This window comes from Catharus ustulatus, chromosome 9 (genome assembly GCF_009819885.2).
Source record: "Catharus ustulatus isolate bCatUst1 chromosome 9, bCatUst1.pri.v2, whole genome shotgun sequence".
Classification (NCBI taxonomy): domain Eukaryota; kingdom Metazoa; phylum Chordata; class Aves; order Passeriformes; family Turdidae; genus Catharus; species Catharus ustulatus.
The window spans coordinates 10,162,656-10,187,202 of NC_046229.1; the positions used below are offsets into that span (position 1 = coordinate 10,162,656).

The 24,547-nt window shown below is 39.4% G+C and overlaps 1 protein-coding gene across 4 annotated transcripts in view; it reads right to left on the reverse strand.

The window, feature by feature from the left end:
* MAST2 (microtubule associated serine/threonine kinase 2) overlaps window positions 1-24,547 on the reverse strand; it is a 228,416-nt gene that overhangs the window by 116,036 nt on the left and 87,833 nt on the right. Inside the window, exon 1 of one of the 4 annotated variants that reach the window (XM_033067140.1) lies at window positions 24,258-24,534. The exons of the other annotated variants lie outside the window; for them this stretch is intronic. Within the exon in view, the coding sequence (XP_032923031.1) occupies window positions 24,258-24,296 (39 nt within the window). The 5' untranslated portion in view covers window positions 24,297-24,534. Of the gene's footprint in view, window positions 1-24,257; window positions 24,535-24,547 lie in introns of those variants that run through there. 4 annotated transcript variants of the gene reach the window in all.

Consider the following 24,547-nt stretch of genomic DNA (forward strand, 5'->3'; position numbering starts at 1 on the left):
AGAGCCAGACAGTATTTACACCTTTGTAAGCAAACAAGAGAATTTTAACTTCTCTTTGTGCCCTCAAAAGTCAATAGTCTCTGATATGCTCGTGCCTGCTGGGCTCCACACTGGAACATAAACCCTTGACAAAAGTGATGAAAGAAAGGGCTCTGTTGCTTCATTCCCCAAAAATAAATACTTTTTTACACCAAAAGCAAAAGCCACAGATATTTGACATTTACACATATTATGTGTATAGGAAGAGATATTTACCCCCTGGATGTATAAGGTGGTTACACACTAGCATGACTCATTTCAGTTATAATACAAAGCCTTTATACCACAACTTTTTATTATTAGATCTGAAAAAAAAAAAATCAAACATTAAATTGGAACATGCTTTTCTATCATCTTTAGCACATACTTTCAAACAAGTTGTTTGGATTTTTTTTTCTGTTAGGCATATTTAAATTAATCATCAAGACAAAAGCAATATATTAGAAAAAAGTAATTAAATGGTCCTCTCAATTTTGGTGAGACAGAATTGTAATAATCAGCAATTGAACTTTAATTTTAAAATGACAATCTTATATTAACTTCCAGGTTTCAACAGTGCAACAATGCTCTAAGGTGGAATATAAAATGGGAAACTGCAAAGTGGTGCTAGGCCAAAGCCAGCATTGATTTACAGACCAAACTCGATGTGAGGAAAGTTTTCTACTGCTGTAGGTAAGACAAACTTCAGCCTTAGAAGAGACTGAACATATCTCACAAAAGCAGCATTTATTGCTTTCAAAATGAAAGATGGGTGAGCTGGGAATCATAGAATTGCCCAACCTCATCTCTGGACATATTTTTAAATAACCACATCCAGCCCTGTCCTTCAGGTATATCGTAAATTCTGCAAATGACAAGAGAACTAAAGTTTTGAGATCACTCAGATTTCTCCTATGAAAAAACAAGGGATACATCTAAGCATCTTTTACAGATTTATTTATGAACAACCCTGCATTTAATATAGTTGGATAATTCAGGTTTACTCAGTGCCAAGAGATCTGTTTCAGAGTAAAGGAAAATTCATCCCCAATTAAAGCAGTGGTAAAATACAGGCACTCAGTCCCAAAGCATAGATTTGAGAAAGTGCAGACTGTGCCTAATGACTTTTAGTTCTGATGGGCGATTAGTGTGCTCTGTAATGGACTGACAGAAACAGCTGATTCTATTACAAGGACATGCTCTGGCTAGGATTCTCTTTCTGTTGCATTTAAATTATAAATATGGACTCTCTTGAAAATATATCAAGACAAAGGATATTAATCAATACCTAAAACTTCTGCCTTCTGTCCTTTAGCATACTTCAAATTAGAACAAGCACTGACTTCATCACCAGGAAAAGCCTTGCAGGTATCAGGACCTGCTGCACTGTAATTTCTTTTTTGTACATTCCTCTTCATCCTCTATTCCTTTTAGAAGAAACTGCAAGGGTTTTTTTTTAAGTCAGCTGTTAGCTTCAAAGTCAAGTTTTAATGTATATTCCTGTTTGCATTTATGGGCACAGAAAAAATTTCCAAAGACTTCGCAAGACCTGAAAATTCATCACCAATTGTCACTGAACAGCCTCTTTCTTCAAAGAGGATTTGGGAAGGGGCTTTTCCTCAACTTGACAGGTCTCAAAACTGCAAGTCTAATCAATGGCCTTGTTCACACTTTCAGGTTGAATTCAATGCATGATTAAAGCATTCAGCTCAGAATAGCTTCTGGGGAGCCAAAAAGTCTTTAATACAATGTTTTTAACTCGATGTCTGTAATGTACTATAGGAGAACTCGAATACCAGAACCAAAGTCCCTGCTCCTCTGATACATATTTCATAAAAGCTACCAAAAAAAAAGAAAGCTACTCATACTGGAAAGAAAAAGCAGCATGGAAACTGCAAACTATCTAACAGGCAAAAAGCTTCAAAACATTTAAGTACAAAAGTAGTGTGAGCACCTGAAAACCAGGGCTATACCTCTGCACAAGCTTTCCCACTGTTGCTTTTGAAGTTTTGCTGTAATTTTCTTTTGTCTATCCCACCTCACTAACAATCAGCTCCAACTCACCAGGTTTTTTTCAGAGTAGAAGGTACAATTTTGATGTGCTATTATGTGCATTAGAGGAGTTGGTATACAAAGAATGTTTGCTGTGGACAATAAAACAATTCTTACGATGATAACTATGAAAAGAAAAAACCTCATGAGATTTTTCACCAAACTTGTTACATTTTTGTTTGAAAGGGACCAAACTGGAAAGAAATAACGAAAAAGATGGAAGTTTAGTGACCATCTGTGAAGAACTAACCTAAATATCTTTCAAAGAATGACTCAAGGTTTCATTTCCTGGCAGCAACCATCTACCCATGCTCCTTGCTATGATAAGTTATCTTCTTCATCAAGAAAATTCTTGGTTTATTTCCCTGAGATGTTTAACTCCTTAATCCCTATTTCCACAATGTTTTTTTCTCAGGCAGTGCTACCACAAGCTGTACTGGTGCAACAGAAGTGCAACTTCAGCAGCCAGAACAAAGGATTAGTGAAAGCATTAAAGTGATGCTGCAAAATCATTCTGTGCATACACAAAAATGGAATTAATTTCATTAATTCTCCTCCAAATTTAAATTCTGTGATAACTGTTAATTTTCATTTCAATAAAACAGTTTAGAAACTGATAAAATTGGTCCATTGTGGTCTGATTACAACAGTCTCAAAGTTCTTTTAACATATTTCTCTCTTCTGTTCCTCACAAAGTAAAAACACAGCAAAGAAAAGGCAAGATGGTGATTCCCATTTAAATCCTATTCTTGGAGTTGAAACGTTGCTCCAAATTCACCACTGTATTTTAAGCATTTCAGTTTACTTAGGAGGAAAGAAGCCTTGGAGATTTAAAGATTTATTTTTAATGCAGACTTCATACTTGTTGAGTTCAGAATTTTAACACCAGAAAGCAAACCCACCATGCAGTCAAGGATTACAGATGATTGGCTATAGGGGAATTTCTCTAACACACATACACCCAAAACAAACCCAGTTAAGATTTACATATGTGCTAAGTGACAATTTAGACTTAACATCTCAAATTATCTTTTCTTACTTACATGATTTTAAAAAAGGTGTGTCACAGGTACCACTTTATTTTCTCTGTTTTTAATTTCCACAGTAGCTTCTTAAATAATGAATATTTATTTTCTGCCCATCACTTACTTTCATAGAAGTATTTATTTTAGAAACAAATTTAAAAGTCAGATTAGTATTTACATAAGAAAAATCCTAGGATAGCTCACCTGGACACAAGAACTACCAGAGATTGGGCAACAAAAATATTTAAAAGCAGTTTTTCCGATGCAGTGAGCCTGGTCTCTTACTAGGTGAGCCCCTGGGAAGGTCCATTGCTTTGTTAATATGGTGTTGGGTTATTTTTCAGATGAAGGTAAGTCATATTCCCTCCCCCACTTGAAGCTCTAAGAAGCTGCCCAGCATTTATGTCCAGAGTGCTTAAATTGCAATGTACAGCCTGCTTAAAAAAATAAAATCAATAGACATTATGCCTACTTATTTAAAAATCAATAGACATTATAGATTAATAAAATATTCTTTTCATTTTCCCATTTTCATTTTATTCTAATCGAATATTTATAGCCTCTCTACCAAAGTTTAACATTAAATGCAAATGGACAGAGAGCATTTAAATGCATACTGGTTTAGGAAGCAAATCTGTACTTTTATACAAACTCGAAAGAATTACCATACTGAGGAGAGTAAAACGTTATTCTCAATCTTAATACTTCAAGTTTTCCTAATTTCAGTGTACTTAAATAGCATTCCACTGCCTGTTCAGACCTAGAAACTATTAAAGCAAATGACTAACCCAAAAAACAGTATTTTCAAAACAATATTGGAACCTCCCTACACAAATATCCATCCATTTCAATGGAAAAGGTGGGTAATTCAGTTCATTGCAGTGTCTGAAAACCTCCATCTATGGCTTCCTTCATGCCTAGAAGGTTTTTGCTTCACAGATTCAGGTATTCCTATCAAAGCAAATAAGTCTCTGAAGCCTGGGAAAGGCAGAGAGTAGAAAAAGGGCTCAAAAAACCAACAGGCAAATAAACAATATAATAGCAAGGTACAGGAAAGGGAAATGAATCTGTCTACAATGCCAGGGGGCTACCATGTGCAATACTAGGCATAAAGCAAAGTAGAACTTACAAGTGCTTCTACATCAATTCTAGAAGCCTGAAAAATAAAACAAAAGTATATTTGGCATCAAACAGCCACCCCCTGTAGCAGGCATCCCACACACCTGCCCACAGGAGGATAATCTACGGGATAGTGTTGTCAGTAATTACTTATCAGGATTGATAGATTAAGCTGTGGGAGCAGGGAAGATACTCTGCAGATTAAATTTACCAGAATAGAAATATTACAGAAGAAATGCATCACAGGATCTGTCTGGATAGGAAACCCAGCCTGTAATAGCCAAAAATGCAGCTCCACGGCTGTGCTACCAATTCTCAGTTCAAGGCAATGGCAACAATCATGAAACATTAAATAAGATCAGGGAAGCTGCAAAGTTAGAACAACTCACAGCAGTGGAAGTTTTCAGTCTGGGCCAGTGCTTCACCAGCATAACAGAAGGCTGAACTCCAAAAAGAGGTGCTGTTTTGGGTTTGTCCTCAGCCTTCTACATCGCTTTTTAGTACCCACACCACAATTCTGTTTTGACTGGGGTGCTGTGTTCCTCCTGGGCAGAAGCCTTTGGTCCCAAAGAGTTGATCAGCTCCCATCACACCTAATTCCTTCTTTTTACTCTGTTATGTTGTCCACACACGTGGGCTGCTCATCTCTTGTCTACAGATTGTCACCATAGAACTGCCAGGTATTACAGAGAATGTTATCAAAGAAATCTCATCTTTCAATGGCCCACTTGGCAACCTCAAGTTAAGCATCACTTCTTGAACCTCCCACACAGCAACCCTGTTAACTGCATTTATTCACAGAATCACCCACTATCACAATCAGGTTCCCCTGTCCTTGGGAACATCATCTGTGCTGCAGGAGCCTCCTCAGTACAGAAGGCTGCAGTAACACAGTCTGGGAGGTGGATCCCATCCACAAGATAACTGCAGAGGGGTGTCCCTGTGGTGTGCTGCAGGTCTCACCTCTGAGCCTACTGAGTTACTTTAAGAGCAAACCTGGGCTCTTAGTGCTGAGAGCTCCCTGAACCACACACATGAACACACAAGACCTGCTCCATCATATGGTCTGCATTCTCTGCAAAAACTGAAGAACCCTTCACTTGGACACCAGGTTTTTACCTCTATCTTATATTTAACAATGTGTCAGATACTGGAACCTGATGCTAATTAAGCTTCTCCTTTAAGTAGCAATTAAATTTACTCTTTTCCCAGTCTACTCTTATTATGTAAATTAGAAATAGGTGAGATCTATCCAAAAGCAAGTTCAGTTTATGATCTTCTTCTTAAATATTGACTTGACGCATTCTCTCTTTGCTGATGACAGCCAACCTTTTTGTTGTCCCCTGTTCTACATACAAACCAGAAATTTCTTTTACTTTCACTCCTGCATCTCTGAATAGGTTAAGTATTCTCAGTATCCTAGATGATCAGGTTAAAAAGTTGCTAATGTTGTAGGTGCATCAGAAATCTTACATAGAGAACTAAAAAAAACCCCAAAACAGCCAACACAGAAGTTCAAAAGTGTGTTGTTATTTTGTTACAGCAAAATGTTAGACAGAAGTTTGAGTTTTCCATTTAGATTGAGTTTTCCTAACTTCATTCCAGCATACACTGCAATAGCAGATACTGCACAGAACCAAAGATGGATTTCCTGTAAATCCTGGCAGTGTGAGGAATTTATCAGGTGAGTGATCAGCACAAGGCGAGAACCAGGATACTCACACACCCACACACAGCCAAACTAGCACTAATTTGAAAAAGGACAGAGGACAAACTGTGAGGACAGTGGACATCTGTAATTGGGGAATAGACAGCTGTAATTGGGGAATAAAAGGCAAACAGGCAGCATCAAGATGGAACATAATATGGAAATTATTATAATGGCATTAGCTCAATCAGAAGCACATCGGCAGCTATGATGCCATGTCTGGTTCTGGGCATGTCATTCACAAAGAAAAATCCCAGACTCCTGGCCAAGACAGCTTGCTACTATTCTTGAAATTCCTTTTCCTATGGAATACATACTTCAGCCTAAAACTAAAAAAAACCCTCCAATCTACACCAAACCAGTTTTCATAAGAAAGGAAATAACTTGTCTTTCTAGCCAAAGGAGGAGAGGTATCTTCAAACACCTGCAGTGTGACAGCAGTGCCTTCCACAGCTCAGCAAGGAGTGCCTCCAGTTTAGCTAAAATGAATATTCAAATTCTGGCAGTCATCATTCCAGCAAAAGAAGTCTTTGGTTGCAGTGAGGACAGTCTTGAGGATTAATTGAGGGAAGAATCCCCACAGAAGGAAAGCTACTCAGAACAAAGGACAATGCTGGCACAAGAAATGATGCATACAAATAGGTATGTGCTCAAAATGGAAATGAAAATTTTCTGATTTTCAGAATATTATGTTTGTAAAACAATAGCAATGAAATGCTTAAATTCTCTGTGGTCCTGAAGAGATACAGCTGGACAATGTATGTACATTATTTCATAGATACACACAATTTCTATGGATACACAGACACAAAGAAATTCTGTTTTCCTGGGATAAATGGAAAGCTCACACATTTTCATTTGTGTATGTACAAATTTCAAAGTCACCACAAGAGCAAATTTTGTTCCTATGCACCACAGATTACAGTATTATTTCCAATAGCTTCTTTTACAACTAACTTCTTTCTTTGGAAAACAAGAGGCTTGAAAGCCACAGGTTTCTGGAATGCATTTTCTAGATGTGCAATTTATGGAGGCATTCAAAACAGCCTACAATATATATAGCAGGCAAACTGTGAGAGCTTAGGGCAAGAGGAATTTTCCTAATCTGCTTAAGCCCAGGATTTTTTTAGTGGCAACATGGCTGCTGCTATATGCCTGTGTCTCCCTGTCCTAAGCCTGTTTGCTTTTTGTTTTCTGGTTAGTTTGATTCTCTGGGGGAGCTTAATTGTTTTTTGCTTTTTTGTCTTCATGGTAGGATTCCTTTACTATCTGATTTTACGGCTGCCATTGCCATTTTCTGTGGGAGCACTTTTTTGTTTGTTTTATGGCCCACCTTCAGTGAATCCTCTTTAGTACAATCAACCTTTTTGGCTTTTTACTTCACTCTATTATTCTACTGCACTACAGTTTACTTCTGAGGGATTTGCTGCAAGACTCTCAGCCCAAATTTCCAGCAAATGAGGACTACAGAAGGATCCATCTGCTGCTGCTACATAGAAGTCCCAGCTGAAATACTTCTTATGCCACAAATGTGTCATTTGGGATGGATGGAGCTAAATCACCACATCTTTTCACAAGAGAATGCACTCCAGGAGTAGGAATCCAACTCCTGAAGACACTGTGGATCAGGATTTTTTCCAGGAGGAGGAAGAGCTACCAAGATCCAAAGGCTCTGTCATTTGACTGCCATTCCACCTGCAACTATTATGAGCTGTTATTTCAGGTTTTTGCATCTCTAATCACTGATGTTTTCACCATTGAAAAAAGAATTAGCACCTTTATGTTAATCAGCGAAAATATCTACTTGAATTTTGACTTGGTTATTAAATTTCATATTGCACTTACTTATGATATGGACTTTGGAAATACACTGGTTGATTAAACTCCACCATTGATGCTGCCACAGGAGGAGAGCGACAGGTCTCTCCTGAACAGCTTCTGGAGATGAAGATGCAATCTTTCTTAACTGAGAAAGGATTATTTCAGATTTAACTCTGATTGCTGGCAGTGTTGTTAATGCATCAGCATCTTGTATTACATGTAAAAATTAAAATTGTAATTCTATGTACTCAGGAGAAAGTTCTACTTTGTCCAGCATCAGGGGACAATGGGAGCTGTCCTGCTTTTCTTTAAGCATTAGCTTGTTATTATGTCTTGTGCATCAGAACACAACCTCCCATGTCCAAAAATCAATTAATTGTAAAATTATGCCTTTTCTCTGTTGAAAGTTCAAGTTGTTTTTAGCAAGTGATCATATTTAATATTTCGCTGTTAGCGAAGTTTTACTCTCTTCCCTGCAACCTGGAGTTCCTATTGCAACCTCAGCGGCATATTGGCTGCCCTTAAATATTGCAATTGAGTTTTTCCCATAGTTTCAAGACTGTCCTTGAGGAACAGCATAAATGGGCTTATTTCTCAGTTAATTCTCAAACTGTCTGCAAACTGGGCCGTGGTCAAATGAGCACCACCAGGTAAGGACAGGACACAAAGCTGCTCCATCTCAGTCAGATGCAATAGGTGGCCACGTGCACACCTGCAAGTCCATTAAAAGCCTTACTTACATTAGCTTAATTAACCTTCTTAACACTTGCCTGCCCTGGTGAATTCATCTGAAGTTGAAAGCTGCCTTGTGTTTCTATTTGGACTCCAAAATTGGAATTATATTATGTTTCAATTTGAAACTCCATCAGATTGACAGCTTTGTCTTTTAATGGTCGAGATCAAACTAGTACAGATGAATTTTTACCTGTATCAAAACACAGGATATTATACTTACATAAAATTCTTATTCACATTAGTAACATTAGCAGTTTTCTTGTACTGTTAGTACTAACGTTTGTATTTTTCTCGTGGAGCTAATACTGCACATTGCCTCCTTATCACAGTTCTACTTTGTGTGTTGTCAGTCCTGTGGCATTAGGTATTTTGTAGGATAAGTGCTCTATTTCTTATTTGATACTCATATTTTTACTTGAAGGTTTTCATGAGCTGATCTCCATGTTATGATTTTTTATTTCTGCAAGACGACTCATACAGCTATTACATGAGTTCTTTAAGGAATTATGATTCACATTTTGATATCTCTTACACTATTTAACATGTGTCAAAATAAATAGTAGAAAAATCCTTTTTAATGCAAAAGAATATCTGCATGGATATTGCACAAATCTTTATCAACTGAAATACTATTTGAAGATTTCCATTCCAAAGCAATTACCACTCCTGCAGAAGAAAGCAGCTGATGAAACAGGGGGCAGAAAAGATCAGCACTTAATCCATTATCACATCCCAGTAATGCTAATCTAGGTGTAAGATTAATTTGGACTTCAAACATATTAAAGCAGCAAAATAAGATTTGCTTCCAGAAATGTTCAAAAGACAGTATACCCATATGATCAGATTCAACATTTACTGCAACCTTTTGTCCATAACACAAATTTGAAACTAACTCAGTTGTTTAGTAAAACATAATACAAATAGATGATGTATGGAATCACTTACAGGACCCAACATGGATTTTAATATGGGAAACAATGAGCTCATCTTCTCTGACAGGGCAATTAAAACACAAGAAGCATGTTTTCAGACAGTACTTCTCTCATGGAAACTCATTCAATTATTTGGATATAGCATTTTGTTGGTTTCCACCTATGAGGTTTCTATTCTTTTTAACTCTGCATTTTCCCCTAAGAACTTGACAGTTACTTGATAAATCGATTTCAAAAATATTTGGTTTATCCTGTCTGACCTTAGAAGTTGATGTGTTATTTCTAAAGTAATTTTTTCCAAATACAACAATTCAATAACCTACCAGCTTATTTCACAGCAGCTATGGTGAATAACCTCTAAGCATCTTACACTGTTAAATCTAGAGTTCCCACTTCTTCATTTTTGTTTCCCTGACTTTGATTTCTGTTTAATTTACAAAGGTAAAATTTACAAGCAATTTGCCAGGTAACTGTTTTTACTTGGGATTTCAAACTGCTCAGTTTACCTGTCACTGACTCAAGAACTCATTTCACTGTAACAAGAATGAACATGTCCAGGTCCCTGTGGATGGCATCACTGCCCTCCAGTGTGACACCCACTGCACTCAGCGTGGGGCACCACCAAACCTGCTGAGGGTGCCCTCAATCCATCATCACAACCAAGCTGTTACCCCAATACCAACCCCTGAGGAAACCCACTGGTCTCCACTTGCACATCAAGCCATTGGCCACAACTCTGAGTGCAACATCTATTTCAACTTCCTTTTTCTCACATTACCTCATTTTAAATTAAAAAATATTTCCTTCAACTTTTACTTAAACCCTTTAAAAACTGATATCACGCTCAAATGCTATGAATGTTTACCTTACTGCTCTCATTTTATGATCTTTACAGCTACTTTGATTCCTTTGATTACATTTTCTAAGCATAAATCTTCAAGATGCCCTTAGTTTGGAAAAATCTTTATTCAAGGAATTATATACAGTTTTTTTACCACAACTTAAAAAATATTTACAAAATTTTTTTGTTTTCATCATCGTTTTTCTGTTTCATTATGGTTTTCTGGCTGCTATGAAGCAGTTTAGAACTACAAAAATAACAAATGGTAGATTCAAAGGGAAAAAAAGAGGGCTGACTATTGAACAGTAAAGTGAATGTTATTTCAAACAGATATAAAATAGACACCTTGTCCAAATATATCTCTTTGCATGGTTGAAAGACTGAGAGCAGAAACAAGATTTTAAGAGAGGCATGTTAAGTAAAAGCCTATAATATCACTCAAGCTGTTCCAAAATACAGTGCTTAAAACCAATTTCTAGCCATAACAACTATCAATCATGATCTGTTACACTAATAATAGGATTTTGTTCTAGTTTTTGCTTTTTAAAAATTGGCACACATCCAAGATGAAAAGTGGCAGAGGTTTTTTGCCCCTGCCTTTGTGTAGCATAATATACTCCCTAAACCTGCTTGTTACACAAATATTAAAGAGGAATTCCATTTTTTTTCTATCAGAAATAACTCAGCATCCCAAACTCTCTGAGTGCTTGCAGCTTTCACATATATTTGGTTCACCCATCCTTGCCCATCCTTACCACAAATTTTTCCACACGAGACCAATGTAAATTTATTACTTTTACTGGTTCCTGAAAACAAACAGCATTTGTTCATTTCTTTTTTTATAAAATTAACAAAAGTCAAATCAACCATTCCCATAAGAACCTTCAGCAAAGACCCAAAACCCCAGCCCAGGTACCAAGGTGGCCTTTTTTTATTTCTACAGTTAAGTATCTTGCTGGTTTGATTTTTTGGGTTTTGTTTTGGTTCTTTTCCAAGAGAGCAGGGGGGCTCTTGAAATACCAACAGGAATCATTTTAATGCTATCTGAAATCTGCCTTCTAGGAGTTTAGAAGCACTAATTCTTCACCAAGAATACTCAGGGAGAAACTGAGGTTGCCAGCTAGGGGAAAAAAAGGCAACCATTCCATTTAAAACATCCCTTCTGCTCTAAAAGGGTCAGGTTTCATTTGCACAATGCACCCTGCTGGCGTTAATTTAGCAGCCCTCTAATCAAGCTCACTTCCTGAAAGAAAAGCAGAGAATATTGAAATTATGGTTGTTAAACACCAAAGTTTTCAGAAAATAGAAGGAACTTAAGTATAAAACCTCCTTTTGAGCTCCATTATACATTATGCACAGTTCTGATTTCACCTGTGGAACAACTGGGTCTGGCGAAAGGATAAATGAGGAATGAGGGGAGGCAAAGCCCTCTTGTGACAAGGCTTTCATTTACCTGCAACAGAGAATTTTTTAGAGTCCAAAACCAAAATAAAAATAAATAGTTGTTTCTTGAAACACTCACTTTCACCTGATATCAGTCATGAGCACAAAAAGAGACCCAAGACACCAATACTGGAGTGCTTTGTTTCGAATATCAGGGTCTATGTCAAGGGTATTTAAAGCCATCTCACTTCAGGATAAACTAGGTCACCTGAGGATTAAGGGGTAAATGAATGAAAGCCATACACCAATCTCTCAAACAATAAGATAATACAGCTGTTTCTGGTTGAAAGGTGAAGTTAGTAAAACCCTTAGGTAGCATTATATTGTCTGCCAAAAAACACAAACAGTAATCACTTCATCCAGTAATTCTCTTATTAAAGATCAAGAGAACTACTGCCTCTCAGAAAGAACTTGCATGTCACAGTGACCAGACTGACCTTCTTTGAAATCACTGCAACTTTACCTCAAATGCTATTTTGCTTGGTGTTTTTTTAAACAGAGAAAAAATATCATTATCTTGTGGTACACAAATGCTACACAAAAAGATGAAGTTATTTGTGAGAGCAATGCAAAGCAAGATCTACCCTAAACACCTCTCATTCCCCAGCCTTCAATTCTATGCAAGTTATGCAAGGGATTGCTTTCAAGAAATCGTTCTTTTCAAGAAGTGTGAGTTGAGTACAGTAATTTCACGAATACAAGCCGCACCAATTAGACCAAAATTTTGGTGGAAACCCGGAAGTGCGGCTAATATTCCGGGGCGGCTAATCTATTAACAAAATTCTAAAAGCTGCCAACACGGAAGTGAGAGCCCGCGGCAGCCCCAAGCCAAGCTGGAGCCCGGCCGGCCCCGGCTGAGGTGGGAAAGCCTGGCAGAGGCGGGGCCAGCAGTGTGGGGGGCGGGCGGCTGAGCCTGAGCCAGCAGGGCGGGGCAGGGAGGGCGGCAGAGCCTGAGCCAGCAGGGCGGGGGAGCCCGGGAGAACTGGGGCTAGCAGTGCAGGGGAGCATGGCAGAAGCAGGAAGGCCGGCGGGTGGGGCTGCCTGGCAGCGGGGGAAGCCCAGCAGAATCGGGGCCAGCAGCGTGGGGGAGCCCGGCGGTGCGGGGGCCTGCAGTGCCGGCCAGGGCGAGGAAACGCGGCGGCGGTGCAGACGGGAGGGGGCGGCCGGCGTGCCTGACAGCGGCGGCAGTGCCTGGCCCGCCGTCAGGGCGACTACGTAAACAGCGCAGCGGCGACGCGGCCGCCGTGCCTGCCAGCGGCGGCAGTGCCTGGCCCGCCGTCAGGGCGACTACGTAAACAGCGCAGCGGCGACGCGGCCGCCGTGCCTGCCAGCGGCGGCAGTGCCTGGCCCGCCGTCAGGGCGACTACGTAAACAGCGCAGCGGCGACGCGGCCGCCGTGCCTGCCAGCGGCGGCAGTGCCTGGCCCGCCGTCAGGGCGACTACGTAAACAGCGCAGCGGCGACGCGGCCGGCGTGCCTGCCAGCGGCGGCAGTGCCTGGCCCGCCGTCAGGGCGACTACGTAAACAGCGCAGCGGCGACGCGGCCGGCGTGCCTGCCAGCGGCGGCAGTGCCTGGCCCGCCGTCAGGGCGACTACGTAAACAGCGCAGCGGCGACGCGGCCGGCGTGCCTGCCAGCGGCGGCAGTGCCTGGCCCGCCGTCAGGGCGACTACGTAAACAGCGCAGCGGCGACGCGGCCGCCGTGCCTGCCAGCGGCGGCAGTGCCTGGCCCGCCGTCAGGGCGACTACGTAAACAGCGCAGCGGCGACGCGGCCGCCGTGCCTGCCAGCGGCGGCAGTGCCTGGCCCGCCGTCAGGGCGACTACGTAAACAGCGCAGCGGCGACGCGGCCGGCGTGCCTGCCAGCGGCGGCAGTGCCTGGCCCGCCGTCAGGGCGACTACGTAAACAGCGCAGCGGCGACGCGGCCGGCGTGCCTGCCAGCGGCGGCAGTGCCTGGCCCGCCGTCAGGGCGAGTACGTGAACGCAGCGGCGGGGCGGTGCTGACGGGAGAGGGGGGCCAGTGAGCCCGGCGGCGGCGGCAGCAGCACCCAGCCGGCCCCGTCGGCAACCATGAGCGGGCCGAGCCTGCCTGGCCCCGCCCCGAGCCAGTAAAGCCCGCTATGCCGCGATCCTGTTACTAATTGGCCAGTTTGTGAAAGCTGCGCACGGATTCTCGCGACGAACGAAAGTGCGGCTAATATTCGGGGTGCGGCTTATCTATTGACAAAGACAGCAACATTGTCGAGGCACCGGGGGTGCGGCTTATAATCCGTGCGGCTTGTATTCGTGAAACTACTGTACATGGAAAATTGGTAATTCCCAGCAACAGCACATAAGGACCTCTCACTCCCCCATTTAGACATGTAACTGGATTTTTCACCTGGCTATAATCACCTCCCCACTGCTATAAAAAAGAAGGGATTCTGTTACAGCACAGTTTTTAGGTAACAGGTTTCCCCAAGATTGCTGCAATCCATACAGCCAGCCAAGGTACAGGCTATTTCTCTTGATTCATGGTAAATCAATATTATGTTCCCAGCACTACACAACTAAATTACACCTATTGCATCTGCTGCTGAAAGCTGTATGTAAGGGCATGGTTTTTCTTTAGTATTTCATTTTTATCAGTCCCAATGGTACTACATTGGATTCTATGTTGTATTATGCCTTAACAAAAATGATTTTACTACATCACTCCATCATCTGTCTAAACTTAATCAAGCACAACATTGCTTTCTGAAGGTCTACAGTAGTCTCATGTCCCTGAGGGATTTTCTTCATGGTAGCCACTTTGGAAGAAAAATTTCAGCTCGGCACTGTCAAACTCTCAAAATATACAAGCAGGCAGTCACCACACAGCAGAGCTATCCCAGATAATAAAATTGTTTAAAACTTCAATGTTTGCCATTTCAGTACAAGAAGTTTTGGGTGCTATTTCATAAATAAATGTTTTGAGACAAAGTCCAACAGAACTGCCAGGTTGAAATTTGGTCCACAGAGTGTTAAGGTAGGCACTACCAAAACAGTCAACAAGTTCAGAACAGGAAACTGCCTGACATTCACATTTGAAAGAGGAAAAGATAAAAGCCAGAAAAACAAACAGTAAATGACTGGGGACCATTAGAGAGAATAAACTCTCAGCCCACAGCCTTTGCAATCTGAAATCAATCTCAAATACAAAATCACTCACGTCCCTGTTTAAGTCACCTCCAATCTTTTTCTTGCCCATAGCTCATCACAATCCATTCCTCCAGCCTTTGAATTTATCCCCATTGCTTAGGTTTCTTAAGATCCTAATTGCCTCCCAACAGGCACCTCACAATTAGCCCCCCCCAGGGATCTCTCTTCCACCCAGCACACATTCTTCCTCCTTAGTCAAATTGTTCACTATAATTATGAAAAATAAAGCCAACAAGGCATGTTTTTAAAAGGAGATCATTACACACACCTAAGGGAAAAGAACAGTGTAATACTGGGAGCATTCAGAAACACTCTCATGGCCACAGAATTGCTGGGAAGTGATGGCCATGGGCTTGGCTTGCTCCATTTCAGCCCACTGCAGCCTGGAGTCATCCCCAGCATGAACGAGCACAGCTCACAGACCAGTGGAGCAGAAAGAGCCTTTTTCACAGAATACACCAACCTACCCCAGTGATATCATGTCTTTTTCTTGGCTGGCAGTACAAGTGACATTTATTAGCCTATGCTGATGTAAAACAAGTGATAAATGTCAGAGGCAATTAATATTTTCATCTTTTGAGGAAAGTAATTTAAAAGTAATTATATCAGGTTACAGTTGTTTAAGCTGTGCCATACAATAGGTAATATTTATATTCATCCTCATTCCAAACATGATTTTATCACACTAATATCCAAGAGCATTTTGAAAAGAGAAATCTTTGGCTACAAAAGCATCTGTTGTGTTTCAACAATTTGATTTAAAGGGAGCATTGCTATTAGCAAAATGAGTCATTTATAGATTTATTTATAGATTTGACCAGGTAAAAATAAAGCTGAACCACCCAGAGAATGTATTCATAGATGATGTGCTGGTAACTTGAAAGCCCAGATTTCAAAGATCTATATATATATATAGATCTCATCTCTAAAAAGAAACAATACAAAATCATAAATGCAATTATCTATTTAAGAAATAAGAAATTCATTCAAAAGACAGCAATGACATCTATCAGGAAACATTCTGCATAGAACGTGGAAGAGTTGAACCCTTAATTCACTATATTATGACATGCCTGCAGTACAGCACCTCACCCAAAGCCTCAGAGCAGACAACATGTCAGGATGCATGGAAAAATGGGCCTCGTTACCTCCACACATATCAATAAAATTGATATTGGAGAACAGTTATGGACAGTAAAGCTGAATGTTAGAATAAAAACCATCAAAGTCTGAAACAACTGAATACTTTTACTGGATCTCGTTTTTGATCCTTGAAACAAAAGAAGAGAAACTTCAAGGTCTAATAATAGAGAAGCATTTGTGTAAAATGTCATGTATTATATATTTCTACTATAGTATACAATAATTGAATTCAAGCTGAAATTAGCTTTCTAACATGGAATAGACTTCTAACTCTGAATCACAAAACTACAAGGTGTGATTCATAGCAAATCTTTAAATAGAGATGATCATTTCAAAGCTCATAAGCCAAGTTTAAGGAACTCTGCTGCATTATTTACAGTACAAACCCAATGTTTTTACGAGATAAGAGTAAAGTGAAAATTCGTATTTCTAAAGCATACCTGTGTACATTAAACCTAGTCTAACAAACCATACCACTTGAATTGACTGTGTAATTTAGGTGGCTTTTATTTTGTTTAGCAATTCTTTTGAATATCACTGATAGCCAGGCCACAAGTCACACAACTAAGAAAAGCCTTTAACAACTAGAAACATGAACATTCACTGAGCAAAACTTTAAGTCCACCTCCACCAAAGCCAACCCCATGTCTTCAATTACTGAAAGATTAAGCAAACTTTGAACATAAAGTTAAAAAAGGGGAAAAAAAAAAACGCAAGGGAGGGAGGGAGGGAGGGAGGGAGGGAGGGAGGGAGGGAGGGAGGGCTGGAAGGTAGGAAGGAAGGAAGGAAGGAGGGAAGGAAGGAAGGAAGGAAGGAAGGAAGGAAGGAAGGAAGGAAGGAAGGAAGGAAGGAAGGAAGGAAGGAAGGAAGGAAGGAAGGAAGGAAGGAAGGAAGGAAGGAAGGAAGGAAGGAAGGAAGGAAGGAAGGAAGGAAGGAAGGAAGGAAGGAAGGAAGGAAGGAAGGAAGGAAGGAAGGAAGGAAGGAAGGAAGGAAGGAAGGAAGGAAGGAAGGAAGGAAGGAAGGAAGGAAGGAAGGAAGGAAGGAAGGAAGGAAGGAAGGAAGGAAGGAAGGAAGGAAGGAAGGAGAGAGGGGAAAGAGAGAAGAGAGGAAGAGGAAGGAAGGAAGGAGAGGAGAAAGAGGAGAAAGAAAGAGAGAGAGAGAAAGAGAGAAGAGAAGAGAAAGAGAGAAAGAGAGAGAGAGAAAGAGAGAAAGAGAGAAAGAGAGAAAGAGAGAAAGAGAGAAAGAGAGAAAGAGAGAAAGAGAGAAAGAGAGAAAGAAACAGAACCTGCTAAACTATACTCACAGATTAGAAAATTCAGAAAATATCCACACAATTGAAAACAAACTACAGGGAATACCTGACCTACCTTGGATGCTCAGAGAAAAACATTTGCATTTGCACACCGCTCTGCTGGGCAAAAATACTCTGCTATTCATGAAGCTGCTGAATAAAGTAATCCAGTTTCTTGCCTCTCACTGTTGTGCTAAGAATGCACATCAAAAAATCTAGGATATGCAATTCTTCAAAAAAAAATCTGAAGATTTAATATCATCTCCTTCAGAGAATAACACTAAACCACAAATTACTTCACATTTTTAACAGTAGCTCCAAGAAATTCAAGAATCACCAACCCTGAAAAGTTTATCCTGTCTTCATCCCAAAAATGATAAAATCCATACCTTCTACAGGTCAGATAAATACCCATGGTTTGGGTAAAGCAATTTAATACAAAATAAAAGAGGATCAACTTATAAATCACATGAGAAATAGTGTCACATATTTACAACTGACTTTAAATGTTTCTTGACATTTTAGAGAGCTTTTTCTATGTAGTACTCCTAAAATATTTTCTGTCATTTATGTGACTACTATCCACAATTTACAAATATTTAGAATGCAAAGATAATTAATATTTATCCCTTGAAAACACAAGAGTACTATTTGCTCCCAATCAATAGTGATAGTTTTTCAAAATTAGATTTTTTCACTTGGCCTGTTTTAATTAGGTTTCCTTTTACACACACAAAAAAAAACCCAAAACAAAAAAAAAAAAAACATCTTTCAATGTATTTGAGAAACTGAAGAGGCAACCATAACCAGCAGAACTGACAGCAGGAAAATAAAAAAGCGCTCTAACCAATTTCAACTTCCAGGCTGATGACATAAGCCTAGAAGCAAAATACACACTGCCTCACTGCAGGACATTTCTTCTCATTAAAGAGGTAAGTGGGTCTGTGTGAGCAGTGAAGACTATTAAAGATAAGCAGATTAAACACCAGTCTTGCAGCATGGCAGCATTATGTTATGTTGCTAGGCTGGAGAACTGGTTTCCCTTTAAGATTTGGGATTTCCAGCATTAAGCAAGCACAAAATGCAGGATGTTAACACCAGTGAAACAGCCAAGTGGCTGATGGAGGAGAAACACTCCCACTCTCTACAGCAACCCCTGTCACCAGCAGCAAACACCATTCATGGCAACAAGAGTCCATCTGACATGTTCAATCCAATGAAATGCATGAAACAGGTATTACTGTTTATCTTTGGGAAGAATCCCTCTATACAGCATTTCCACAGGCTCAGGTTCACACAAATAGATCTCTTCTTTCATGCAGTCACCTGCTAACAAAAACCTTTCTTCCTCAAGTAGTAGAATTAATTATTGGTATTTTTATCTTTTCTCACAGCCTGAAAATAAAAAGTTTAGTGCAGCTATACAAGCATTCACAAAGTCCGTACTGACAAACTGAAAGCACTTATTTAAGCATTAACTACAGCAAATTATCTAACCAATTTAACAATACCCTGAAGACAGCAGCTAAATGCCATCTTTTCTGCCTGAGCAAACCATTTAACCTTTTATCCTTGTCCATATTTCAAGGACTTTTTATCCTGACAAGGTTTCACATTTTTCCCTTGGCATATTTTCTAGTGTCCTCAAAGTGAATGCCAGCAGCATGTGCTCTCCAGATTTGGTTCCCTCCCTACTCCACTGCCAAGTGGACCACAAGCACCTGAAAAAATCAAACCAGTGGGAAAGCTCACATGCCCAGAAGACATCCATCAAAAACCCACAAGGCTTCATACCTGTGTGAGCATGAATCCTCAGTCCTCCAATGAGATGGAACACACAGATTTCACAACAATCCATTTTCCCATGTTGTGACAGCATCCCAGCACATTACAACAGACTCATATAATAAAACTTCACAGATTTTTTCCACTGACTTTAGTCAAAACAAGCTGCTTATGACTGATCCAGTTAATGAATTCTACCAACCACTCACCTGTACCAGAATTTCTCAATTGTTCTCCTCAGCAGAAAACAGAGCACATTGCCCAGACCGCCTGGACACCCACAGCCATCAACCTCTGCACAAGAGCAAGGTCATTTCCCTTCTGCACACAGGTAGCACCAATACAGATCCCACTCCTCCTGTCAGCTGCCATTTTCACAGAAGCTAAAGAACTTAGGCTTTTTAATTAATTCCAGATGTTGGAAATTTACTGAGGGAACAGGAACCAAGCATGAACATAAATCTTGCTTCTTTTGGAAGCCAACCTGAAAAAATTATTTAATATTTTTTAAAAGAAAACTGGTATGCACTTTCTGGCATTCTAAGAAGAGTTTAAAATTTCAGTATCTGAATAAATCATTTTTATTTATCTCCTCATGTTATCACCTCTTCCTCAGATGTCAGTATGAGTGGTGACTGCCTACATCATCACTGCTGGAAGCTCTTCAGCAGATATCTGACCTGTGGGTTCAGTTATGTTCCTGGTAAATCTGTGAGCAGTGTAAAACAAGTCCTGTAAATCTCTTTCCCATAGCAAGCTCCCCTGTAGCACACAGTTCCAAAAACTCAAATGCAAGAGACTCGTCACACCTGAAGATCTCTATATGTGTATGTATGCATGTATCTTCATCCTAAACATACAAAAGTAACCTTCAGTTCAAAATGTAGATACCAATTATTTAGTTAATGTATATTTCAGAAGTTTTTCAAAAGCAGAACAGAAAAATCTAATTTTGAGTCCCATTCAGACTCTCCCTCCACTGTGAAAAATTTACAGGCCTTTACAGAGCAATTTCTTCCTTAATTTTTTTATAAAAATACTGTGAGAAGCAACATTCTTACTAACAGTATTTTTGTTAGATCTTGGAATGAGCTTCGTAACCAGCAAAAAATGTCTTCAATAATTCTAAAAGACACTCTTTAGAAGACAAATTTGAAGAGTTTGTCAAGTTTCAGGGTCCCTAAATTATGGTCAAATATGTGCCAGAAAAGGCTTAACAGTACAGTGCAGTCAGCCTTCTCTTGTTAAATATATTGAAGTTTAGAGATTCCACTGATTTTCTGATTCCTTTCCCTACAGAACAAAACCAAAAACTGCTCAGTCCTTAGAGTAAAAGAAATCAGCTCAAGAACAAGTCCACCAAATACTCTGAGATTATATTCTCCATGCCCTATTTCCCCTCTGCCCCCAGGAGGAAAATGTTAGATTTATTTTAAAAATTAATGAATCATTCTTCTGGTGGGGTGGGAGGTGTGTTTTTTTATATATATATTATATTTTAGCCAAACATGCTGTGCAGTAGAAACACTAGCCAAGATAAGCACATTCAAGTTCTGTGATGCAGTTTGTCTTTCAGCTCTCCACTGAAACCAGCTCAAAAGTGGTCCCACAAAGTAAATTACCTAGTTGAACTTAGCCAAAATTTCAGCAGAAAATAAAAGGGAGATATCTGTAAGAAAAGATGGATGCAGGGAACTGTAGTGATAATGTCCAGCCACATCTGAATACTGCTCACATTGCACAAATGCAGAATATATTCTGCATGCAAATATCTGAAATTTGGAACATCACACTCTCTATTACTTGCATTACAATTTGGAATATTACACTCTCTTTTCTTACTTGCATTTCACTCATCAGGATTTTGAGGATAGAAACTCGAATTTCTTGCATGTGTGAGAAGAGTAAAAGCACACATGCACCAGCTCCTGCAATGCAAAAGAAACCAAAACCCCCACAATTTTCTAACACAAGATGATGTTCAAAATACCAGTTCATCTTCACAGAGAATCACTGGGTACTACTGCTATGATAAGCACTAAAATACCAACAAGAATTGTACAGTGAACAATAACAAACCTAGGTAGCCTCCTAACATTTGTGGCTACATCACCAGGCATTTTATGTAACACCAAATAACTTAGAAATCCAAATGCAGATCTCTGTACAGTGCAGCACAAACAGCTCCACCACTTACAGCTCCACCATTTAGCACCTGTCCCTAGGCAGTAATTTATGTCAAAAGTCCAAGTTCGAGAGCCTAGAAATTAAAGGAGTATTCCATTATTAAAAGCTCTTTCTCAGTCTTTTCTCAGTACTGTTGCACTCACTGTCACACTGCGAGCTATATGCTATATGTGTGTGTGTATTTATAAATAGATACAATTACATGCTATATGTGTGTGTGTATTTATAAATATATACAGTTACATGCTATATGTGTGTGTATACATGCTATATGTGTGTGTATTTATAAATATATAGTTACATGCTATATGTGTGTGTATATGTATAAATATATACAGTTACATGCTATATGTGTGTATATATGCTATGTGTGTGTGTGTGTATTTATAAATATATACAGTTACATGCTATATGTGTGTATATATGCTATATGTGTTTGTGTATCTATAAATATATACAGTTACATGTACGCAGAAAATCTGATTTGCCTCTCGTGGACCTTACATTTCCACACATTTTACCACTACAGATTTGTTGACCAAATTTGTGGCACCAAACAGGATGCAAAAGCAGACTGAACAAATGCAGAAGGTGATACAGAAGGACCATGTGCCAGGGTATTGATTTTGCATGTAGGAACATTCCTGCTCCTTTAGGTTTTCTGCTCCCTCTAGTCCACAGCTATTTACTGCAGGGATCAGGGCTGAGAGAGTTCCCCAAGAAGACAAAGTTATCACAGTGTTGGTATCACAAGCATTTCAGTGATGGAGGTAAAAGGAAGCATGAGGACAAGACACGTGTACATTAGGAAAGTGCCCTGTATTGAAACATAAAGGAAACAAGATTCTCACAATGCACATGATTAAGTACCAGAGCAGGTGCCAAAAAAGGCTGCAAAATCTCCATGCCTAGATACACTCAAAACCAGCCTGGACAAGTTCTTCAGCAACCTGATCTAACTTTGGAATTAGCATTGCTTTGAGTGGAGAGGTTGGATTAGAAAGCCTAATTTGGGCAGTGATGTTCATTTTAAAAAGCCATCAACATCCAGTTTGAAGAAAGTAATTTTTTTCATCAGTGGCCTTTCAAACTAGTATCACCCAGCTCTCCAAGAGAAGTAATTAAACATATTACTTTGGCAATGCACCAGCAGCATTTTAATTTTTCCTGATTTTTGAAGTTGAAATTGACTGTGAAATGGTCACTTTTCCAAGGCACAATTTTTTCCAAAAATTCTACTCCAAAATACAGAAGGGAAAAAAAAAAAAAGACTAACATTAGCTCCTTTTGGACATGTGGCTTATTTCCTGATGTCCTTTTAGCCCATTTCATTAGTTCCTGAAGCATTTTTGATGTAGATATTGATTAGCCTATATATATATATATATGCATATGCATTTACACATACCTACTCAACTGTGGACAAACAACACCACATCTAGACAGTAAATACTCAAGACCATCAAAATGGTGGAATTTCACCATATACAACATAGTTAAAGCAGGGAAATGCATTCTCATTCCCAGCAGTGTCTTCTGCTGGCACTGGTGGTATTTGGGCTCCTCCAACCCCCCTTCCTTTTCCAATATTCCCCTGAAGAATTACCATGAAAACCACTCCCTGGCATGTTAAACAGATACAACATCCCTGAGAAATTCTAGGTTCAGAAAAGAAAAAAATGGCTTGAAAAAAAATTTTATTATCTATGGACAGAAACAATCTTCTTAGTTATGAAATTCTGACTAATTAGATACATGGAAAATAAATATCAATTTATCCAAAAATTAACCCCCAAATATTCTTATTTATTCCTATATACTCAGTTATACAGAAAGTAAATACAGCTAATTTTATTATGAGGGAATGCAATATTGTAATACACTGCCACCATGGTATATGCAGCAAACTGTGTCAAACTATTTCAGTAATATTAATAAGCTGGCCAAAAAAAATATATATGTATAAAAAGGTGAGATGTAGAACATATTTACATAAGGCAACAATTACTTTGTAATTGCCTTAAAGTATCAGCAAGGTATGAGTAGCAGTATGTTAAAATAGTAAATTTATTTTTCTCAAAGGAAGTTAAACAATGGGACTGGCATGGTTAATTTAATAGGCAACGTTCATGGTCTATAAACAATTACTTATGCTAGCAGGTATGTAATAGGCTATATACCATCCCATTACAATGACAAGGGTGGGGAGGGAGGGAAGAATATGGTGCTCTCGAGCACAAATCTACTCCCTGTTCATCTCACACAAGATTTTGGAGCTCACTCACTTCCAGCAGTTTTATTCCATAAGCATCAGTTCAGTCATCACACACCACTGACACTGGCACAGATTACTGTTTGTCATACCAGTGCAACTGCATACAACTTCCACAGCACCAGCACAAAATAAAACTTCACTAGTATGTTTGAGTTCAAAACAAATTAGAGTGCTTATTTCAACAATGATAGCTGTTGAAAGTAAAATATAAATATTATTTGCACTGTTGAATGGCATTCTGTTTTTGGATTACTGTGCTTTTGAAGCAATAAAGAAGCATATGTCGAAAATAAATGAGAATATTCAATCTGCTTTGACATTTAATTTTTAATTAATGCTCAAGTAAAATGGCTACTCTAAGGCAAGTCTGACAAGTCAAGACAGATTTTTGTATGTATCTGTAAAAGTGAAGTTCCAAAAATAAGGCAAGCCCCATAGTTTATACTTCACTTCTTACCACAGGAATAGTCACAAAACTATTGGATATAATCCAAGACATTAAAAACTTATTTTATTACTGCATACAAAATACTGCTTTTAGTTTATAAAATATACACTAGGTGAAAACAGAAAACCTCAAATTCTATTATCATTGCTATATACTCAGTCAACCTGATTTACACCAAACAACTGTCAGCATTTTTATGAGACTGTCAACATTACAAGCAGACGAATAAATAAAAGAAGGCTGAAGTTACACTTACCTGCAGCCCTCTTCTTCGAAGAATACTTGAATCATCCATATTTCGACTGCTGGTCACTAAAGCTCACTTGCTCTCACTAGCTTTGCACTCTAACTGTTAAAGAAGTCCATTATTTTCAAACTTTTCTCCCCCTCCCACTCGCCCTCCGTCCACTTGCTAAAAATAGAGCTTGGTCTTTCACTTGCCTGTCATGAAGAACTGCAGCCACGGGCTCTGACTATCTGTACAGAATTTTGCCTGCCTCTTTGTGGCAGATTTAGCAGGTCACATTGGAAAAAATCTGTTCGACT